This window comes from Pinus tabuliformis, chromosome 9 (genome assembly GCF_031772625.1).
Source record: "Pinus tabuliformis cultivar Carrire ecotype Pingquan chromosome 9, CPIR1, whole genome shotgun sequence".
NCBI lineage: Eukaryota > Viridiplantae > Streptophyta > Pinopsida > Pinales > Pinaceae > Pinus > Pinus tabuliformis.
Window position 1 is genome coordinate 1,727,481,446 of NC_142307.1, and position 8,849 is coordinate 1,727,490,294.

An 8,849-nucleotide genomic window follows, 5' to 3' on the forward strand; every position below is an offset into this window, starting at 1 on the left:
TAAAGCAAACTCCCAATCATGGATCTATAGGTTGGTTGATGCACTGCTGCTGATTCATCATTTGCACTAAGGCTGCATCCTGTAACCATGGGGGTACATACTGGTTTCGAATCTTCCATGCCATACTTCTTCAAGATCTGCTTGAGGTACTTGGTTTGAGACAAGAAAATACCGCCTTCATTTTGTTGGATTTGCAATCCAAGAAAATATGTCAATTCTCCAAGTAAGGACATTTCGAATTCTTTCTGCATTACCAAGGCAAAGCTTTGACTCATAGCTTCTTCATTGCTTCCAAAGATAATATCATCTACATACACAACAAGTATTAGCAATTTGTTATTTTCAATTTTTATATAGAGATTGCTATCTGTTGATCCTTTTGAAAAACCTTGTTGATGAAGGTATTTGTCCAACCGATAGTACCAAGCCCTTGGAGCTTGTTTGAGACCATAGAGAACCTTTTTCAGTCTGCATACAAAATTTGGATCATTTCCAAGAATGAAACCATCTGGCTGCTCAATGTATACTTCTTCTTCTGAGTCTCCATTCAGAAAGGCTGATTTCACGTCCATTTGAAATACTTTGAACTTTTGAAAGCTTGAGAGAGCAAGGAACATTCGGATGGCCTCAAGTCTTGCAACAGGAGCAAAAGTTTTCTCAAAATCTATTCCTTCTTGCTGCGCATACCCTTTACAAACAAGTCTTGCCTTGTTTCTAATTACTTCCCCATTTTCATTCAACTTATTTTTGAAGACCCATTTTGTCCCTATAACATTCTTATCCTTTGGTCTAGGAACCAACTCCCAAGTGTTGTTCTTTTCAATCTGCTCAAGTTCTTCATCCATTGCTTTGACCCAACATTCATCTTTGCATGCCTCTTTTACATTTTGTGGTTCAGTGGAGGAGAGTAATGCCAAATAGCTTGAAGCTTCTGCAATTGTTCTTCTTGTTTGTACACCTGCTTCTTTCTGTCCCAAAATCTGAGATTCTGGATGATTCTTCTGAACGTACCTGGATGGAGTCTTCTCTTCTATCCTTATCTGTTCCTCTGGTGCTTCTTGAGGTTCTTCTTCTTCTTCATCATTCTATCTTTGAGGGTAGTCTTCATCTTCTTCGATATTTTCATGATTTACTTGCCTAGGAATGTATCCCTTTTCGTCAACCACTACATCAATGATGTCAACAATTCTTCCAAGTCTTTTATTGTAGCACTTATATGCTTTGCTATGTGGAGAATAACCAAGAAGAATGCCTTCATCTGCTCTAGGTTCAAGTTTGCCAAGTTGCTCATCAGTATTCTTAATATAGCATTTGCTCCCAAAGATTTTGAAATGCTTTACCGAAGGAGTCTCACCATACCAGAGCTCACGAGGAGTTTGAGTGTTGTTCACCCGGACATTTGTTTTGTTGAGAATAACAACTGCAGCATATGCAGCTTCACCCCAGAAATTTGCGGGAGTTCCAGACTCATCAAGCATAGCACGAGCCATTTGTTGGACTGTTCTGTTCATCCTTTCCACCACTCCATTTTGCTGAGGAGTTCTAGCTGTAGAGAATTCTCTTCTTATCCCATGTTCTTCACAGAAATTGAAAAATTCATTTGAGGTAAACTCCCCACCTCTGTCGGACCTGAGGCACTTAATTTTGTAACCTGATTCATTTTCAACCCAGGCTTTGAAGGATTTGAATTTTTCGAATGCTTCATCTTTGTGCTTCATAAGTCTTAACCAAACAAACCTGGAGAAATCGTCAATGAATAATATCAAGTATTCTTCTCCTCGAGGTGTCCTTTTCCTAAATGGGCCACATACATCTGTATGGACTAGCTCAAGAGGCATGCTAGTTGATCCTTCCTTCTCTAGAAAGTTAGTTCTGGTTTGCTTTCCAAACTGACATGATTTGCATATGGTGTTGTCTGGAATTTTGATATCTGGAAGACCACGAACTGCCTGGTATTTGCATGCTTTCCTTATTTGTGAAAAGCTTAGATGCCCCAACCTCCGATGCCATAACCAGTGTTCATCATCCTTGCTCAAGTAGCATTGTTGTTGTCCTTCTTCAAATATGTATAGATTATTTGGAGTTCTTCTACCTTTGATCACTGTTTCACCTGTATCAAGATCACGAACACGACATCCATTTGATCTAAATATTACCTCGGTTCCTTGATCACACATCTGGCTGACACTCAGAAGATTATGCTTCAATCAATCAACATACAAAACATTTCCAGCTTTGACTTTTTCTTTCAACTGAGCAGTGCCTTTTCCTTTTATAGCTGCAGGAGTATCATTTCCAAAAGAAACTTTCTTTCCCTTTTCTAAAGCAGAATATGATTCAAGTTTTTCCTTCTCACCTGTCATATGCTTCGAGCATCCACTGTCGATGTACCATAGATTTTCTTGTCCCTCTGCATAAAAGGCTATCCCACATCTTTCTGTTTGTGGTTCCTTTATTCTCCAAGTTCTGGTGTTTGAGGCTTGTTCCTTTTTCTGCTGAAACCTGCTCCTGCATTCAGAATCTTCATGACCAAAGTTATTGCAAATAGAACATTCAACTTCATTTTCAAGAGCCGAAAAGTTGTTATAGGTCCTTTTTGTAATCCCAGTCATACTTCTTTGTTTTTGAGCTTCTCTAGTCATGATTGTTTTATATGCAACACATTGAGCTGCTTTGTGACCAAAGTTATGGCAAGAGAAACATTGTCCATTGAAGAAACTTCTGCGGTTATCAAATCTACCGGCCAAATGATTGTAATTTCTATTGTCATCCATTCTTGAAGCAAATTGAGAAGATTTTACCTGTGGCTGGTTGTAGCTTTTGTTCACCCTTAAGACGGATTGCCCCTGATAGTCTTTGTTTGTTCTTGATGTAGTTCGTCCTTGCTTTACCTGGTGATCTTCATTGTGCTTTTGCTCATTCCTTCTTGCTGCATCAAGATAACTTCTTGAGGTGGATGCTTGAGAAGCTTCTCCATTATACCCCAGACCTGTCTTGTTTAGTGGAGAACGTTGTACATTGATGATCTCATCCAGAGTTTCAGATCCTTTGACAAACTTAAGATTAATAACCTTTGTTTTCTCAATCTCTTTCCTAAGGCCAACAATTTCACCTTCTAACTTTTCAAGATATTTTTCTTTTTCATCAATTTGAAATTGTAGAGTATCAATGATCATATTCTTTTCTTCTATACATGTCTTGAGTCTAGAAATTTCTTCATAAAAGCTATCCACATCTATAGCATCCATGTAATCATCATCTTCACAGGCCATTAAAAGTTTATAGTCATTACCTCGTTCATCTTCATCACTATTTGATAGACCATCACTGTCTTCATGAGTGTAGTAGCTTTTCTTATTTGCACTCTGTTTCTTGTTCCATTTAACAAATTCCTTTCCTTTGTCAATCTTATCCTTATGAGGACATTTGGCAGCATAATGACCTACTCTTCCACAAGCAAAACATTTAAAAGGTGTAACTTACCTCTGAACCTTCCAGTACCCCGTTGAAGATTTCTGACAAAATTTGATTCTTCTTCTTCTGGCACGTGACTTGCTTCATAGTAGTCTCCTTGGCCTGAAGCCTTGAAAGCAGCTTCTCTCCTGTCTGAAGGACCTCCTTTTCTCATTTCATAAGCAGTTAAAATTCCGTGTAGCTGAGACATAGTAAGAGTTCGTAGATTTTCCTTTTCTTCTATTGCAGATACTTTAGATTCAAACTTGGGGGACAATGATCTTAGAACTTTTTCAACCACAATAGCCTCTTTTATTTCTTCACCCAAGTTTTTCATGCAATTAACAATCTCGTCTACCCGAAGGAAATAGTTAGGCACACTTTCATCATTATACATTCTGAGATTCTCATACTGAATCCTGAGGGTTTGAAGTTTAGCACGCTTTACCTGTTCATCTCCTTCGTAGCTCAAGACAATCTTGTCCCATATTTCTTTTGCGGATTTATATTGCATAACCTTCACGAATTCTGTTTGAGATAAGCATCCCAGCAGGGTATTGACTGCTTTAGCATTTGTTTCATATTTCTTCTTCTCGGCCGGATCTGTAGGAGTAGCTGAAGGAAAAGTGTAGCCTGTATCTATGATATCCCAAACTTCTGTACCAAGAGATTGAAGATAGGCAGTAACTCTTACCTTCCAATAATTGAAGTTTGTCCCATCAAAAATTGGTGGCCTGATTGATGCTTCCCTCTCGTAGTTGCTCATGATGAATGATCTTCCTTCAAGCGATCAAGCTTCTCTGAAGGACCTGCTCTGATACCAATTGTTGGAAATAATACTGAGAGGGGGGGTGAATCAGTATTATCAAGCCAATTATTTCCTTTTTAAATTCCAGATGATATACGCTACTTCAGTTAATAAGAACCGCGTATATACGCAACTACAGATAAAGAAACTCGCGTATATAAAGCAGACTTATAATTTGAATTATCTTTCAGATGGCAGTTATTAATCTGTGATTCAGATGCACATAAACAGTACCAGAAACAGTGAAACAGAGCAGAAGACAGTCACACACAAGAACACAAGATATAAGGAGGAAACCCAATGTGGGTGAAAACCTCCTGCTGCAATTCGTCTCTATCTTCTTTTAATTAGAAACTTCTCTTTACAATGTCTTGTACTGGAGCAGACTTTACCAGTACGCAGGCTGCAACCCGCAGAGAGCTACAACTCTCTCTCGTTTTCCAGCTTTCCTGGAAGGGAGCTCCAACCCCCTTAGTTCTTGTACTAGCTTGAGATACTAGTACGCAGGCTCCTACCTGCAGAAGGCTGCAACCTTCTCTTTGCTTTCAGGGACCTCGTTTCATTAATTTTCAAACTGGATCCACAAGTAACATTAATCAAACATCAAGAATTTCTGCATAACCCAAAACTCCTTTTCATCAATCAAAAGCCGAAACAAATAAGCACTTCTCTGACCACTGTACCCAGAACACAGTAACTGTAATCAAACACCAATTCTGAACCTAGAGCACTGCAGCAATAAAACAGAGGCAGCTAGAACATAAATCAAGATATATACGCTACTTCACTGTTCATCAACCTGCGAGTATACGCGTCTGTACCACAACCAACCTGCGTATACGCTCCTTTCATTCACAGAAAAGGCGTGTATACGCACCTGCAATTCACTGAACCTGCGTATAGATCTATAAAGGATAATTTATTCTTTTAAGTATTCAGATATTAGTTAACCCAGATTTATAGATCAAGAGAGCGCCAAATAGATCAAAATTATACAGAGATACCAATGTTCAAGCCTTGAGATTTTGATCCATCAATAGCCCTTATCCTTCTTGCGCTTAGGTTCCTCCTTTTCAGATCTAGATCTGCACCATAACCCAATCACACCTATTCCAAATCTAACACGATATCAGATATTCAATAAATTAGATGATGCCTTGCCACATGATCTCCTTCCTCTTTTATAGTTATAGGCCTTGCACAATACCACGGGCCAAAACCATAATAAACAATACCAAGGGCCCAAAACCTGGGGTCAACTCTTCTGACGAGATACAATGGTCCACAATCATGGGTTCAAATTCCAAGGACTAACAACCACGGACCAAAAGTAAGTTTCCCACCATGTACGCGCTTTTATGTGCATAAAAGTGCGTGTATACGCATACGCGACTTATGAACGTATAAACCACGTGTATACGCATCTTATGCAAGGTGTACCTGCATATACAAGATTTCCTTCATTCTGAGCATCTGAACTGAGATCTGTCACCAAAGTGAGTTGCCATCAAAGACAACACCTGTACCATAGCGCCATACTTGTGCCAAAATGCCAACAATCTCCACAACACCTGTACCATAGCGCCATACGTGTGCCAAAATGCCAACATCCTTGTTGGTATTTCATGAAGAAGATTAGGACTGACTAAAATCTTGCTGTTTCGGAATCACTCCAAATTCCAATTGATGTATGATGTGAAAACACAATGACGCCTCTCATGGGGAATTAATCTCTCCATACACAGATACCAGAAGACTTCAATAAATGTGCTCTAATACCATGTTAATTTTCAAACCATCACAACAAATTATGCACTAAGTAAGATTTCCCTAAACCTAGGTAGCTTAAATCTCGAAGGTATCAATCAAAAGAGCAACCACTGAATACGTTAAATGACAAACACATGCTGTTGGAAATTCAAACAGCAAATACAGAAATATGAAATCTCAATCACATCTATATTCTATTCAACACTGGAAGAAGAAATATTGCAGCAGCTCAAAATAAAATCTCACCAGCAAAACAGTGGTGCAACCTGTATCTTCTTTATAGTATATGAAAAGAGGGAAGATACAATGTGCGTGGTCACATCCATGAAGAGCCCAACATGACTCATCAAAACTTAATCTACTCAGCGAGTACACTATCCTGCATGGATAGAAGAGCCAAAATAGTGCACCCCAACTGGATGATAACTGTGGCATGAATTCATGCACACTCCTTGGGATATGCACCTTCCTCAACTCCTCATGAAGTGCCCTAATAGTCCATAAGGTTCTGCACAATCTTCTAACAATAGATAATGCACGCAGAAACAAAATCCAAAATGGAAAAGCGAAACAGAGTGCTAAATCTGAACAGCAGTCTAATTCTGGATGTACACCAGCATGCATGCACCCTCTACATTTATCTCCTGCATAACTGTTGTGCACCTCCTCTAGAGTCTATTCCACTAGCGCTGTGCCCTCATAACACTGCCCTTTCTCTGCTGCTGTGCACAGGGACCAAAGGCAATGAAGCTGGAGCACCATCACTGTTGGAGAAAACTAACTGAGCAACAAAAGTTAGAAAAAATCTAGCACGAACAAACAAGACAGAGAAAGAAGGTCCTGAGACAGACACTCTACCAACAGAGGGGGGACCATGTGCTGATAAGTGGAGAGGTACTCCAGGTAGGTAATCAACGGCAGCAACGACGAAAGTACAGAATGCTGATTATTGGCCCACCTCACCACAAATAATAGAAAACCGTCATTTTTCTTGCTGGCCCCAATTTTTACTCTGTTTTTGTTTCACCAAATAAAAATAACAGCTAAATAGCCAAGACAATCAATGAATCCATTGATCAGACCGGTCGACAAACTAGCGTTAAAACAGTTGATCTTTTGCTGAACAATTATGCCATATGGTTTTGAGAATGCTTGCCATATGGTCTTGAGAATGTTAAGCATTCAAAATTTGCTGTAAACTTATGTTGCCTGTGAAGAATTTTAAGTTCGTCAGTAAAATTATTTTAAATTTGAATATTTTAAAATTTGTATAATTTATCGGTTTTGTTATGTATCTATTGTACTTATTTGGTTAACCGTTTTTTGCAGAATTTGAAGTTCATCATTCTAAATTTGTCGCTATGCATTAATCACCACCATGGGAAAGAAAATATTGGAGATCAGCCTGGATGGGGTCTGAATACGAGCAGAGAAGAGGTGACAGTTCACCCAATGTGGAAAAATCCTGTGCCCCCAAATTATTAAACTTTATATACAATGAAGTCGATTTCTCTTTATGAACTTCATTCGGTTTTATGACACCAGATTTGTGAACACTAGACTATGGTTCCAATTTGATTTGACCCTGCACGCTGGTGGGTGGTCTAGGATATTGAGCTGTTTGGGACTGGTTAATTTTGTAAAATGCTAATTTTTCCGATTAATCAAACAAATGGATTTTGAATGGAGCAAAAAGTAACTAAGAAATGTTAATGGGTTTGCCAAGCCGCCCACGAAGTTTCAGTTATCCTGGTGACATCAATAAAGTGGTTTGGCAAACTGCAATTACGCGGTGAATTTGGTGAATAACCCTGCACTTTCAAAGGAATATAAAGCAATAAGAACACTGAACTTACGTCTTACCTGATGGAAATCGCCAGAGCCGGAACCGGCAGAACTGCCAGAAGTGTTACTGACCCTAACAGGCACATGGTCAATAATCCGTCGTAGCTTTACTTCTAACTCTTCTGCGTCCTCTTTCAGCAGGGTGCCATCGGGTTCTTTGTATTCGACTATTGTTCCTCCTGCTGCTGCTGGCGGCGCCGGTTCAGGAAGAGCAACTATCTGCTTGTTTCCATCTCCCATATTCTTCAACCGGGACATTTTGCCCTGTCTGGTTTAACTATACAAGCTCTGCTGGATTCTGCAAATGGCTGATGGCGTGCATTGCTTTCACAGTAACATCAACTTCCACCTTCCTTGGGCATCTTCGAGATGGTCTCATCTGAAATTTTTATAGTGTACCCTGAATATGGCTGTGAAATAAGTCCCTGTGTCGGGCAAGACGATGATGAGTCGCTGAATGATTTGTTAAATTGGTTTAGGATGTATTAACTAGCCATTGTCCCAAAAGCAAAAGGTACAAGAGAGGTCGATAGGATTATTAAATTGGAATTATTGAATTTTTCTAAAAGAGTTAATTGGTTTGTGAAAAATCTTGTTTTCTTAGACTATATCATTATGCAATTACTTTTCTTTAGATGTTTACTTCATTTCTGCTATCCTTACTAATATCCTTTTTGTGCTTTTTCTTGATCAATTTGATGAAATATTCCATTATCTTTTCGTCAAACTCCTCACCTGCATATTAGTGTCCATCACGGTAAGTTCAAAGTTCAAAAGTCAACCAAAAAATTCAATGGCAAGAAAATACCCATTTGAAAGATAGATAGCGAAAGGGAATTGATAGTTTTCCAGGTGGTCCAAACTATATATATTTTTAATATTAATTTATATTGAATAATTATCTTATGGTTTTATGTTGTTATTTTTTGAGTTCACTCATTAAATTTAATTTGTGATTTCAATGCATTCTCGT

At 38.8% G+C, this 8,849-nt stretch overlaps 1 protein-coding gene across 1 annotated transcript in view; it reads right to left on the reverse strand.

Moving 5' to 3' along the window:
* The window catches only part of LOC149155615 (PRKR-interacting protein), a 104,714-nt gene extending 96,340 nt beyond the window's left edge, over positions 1-8,374 (reverse strand). Inside the window, exon 1 of the mRNA XM_089445795.1 lies at positions 7,895-8,374. Within this exon, the coding sequence (XP_089301921.1) occupies positions 7,895-8,134 (240 nt within the window). The 5' untranslated portion in view covers positions 8,135-8,374. The remainder of the gene's footprint in view (positions 1-7,894) is intronic.
* Between the last annotated feature and the right edge of the window lie 475 nt (positions 8,375-8,849).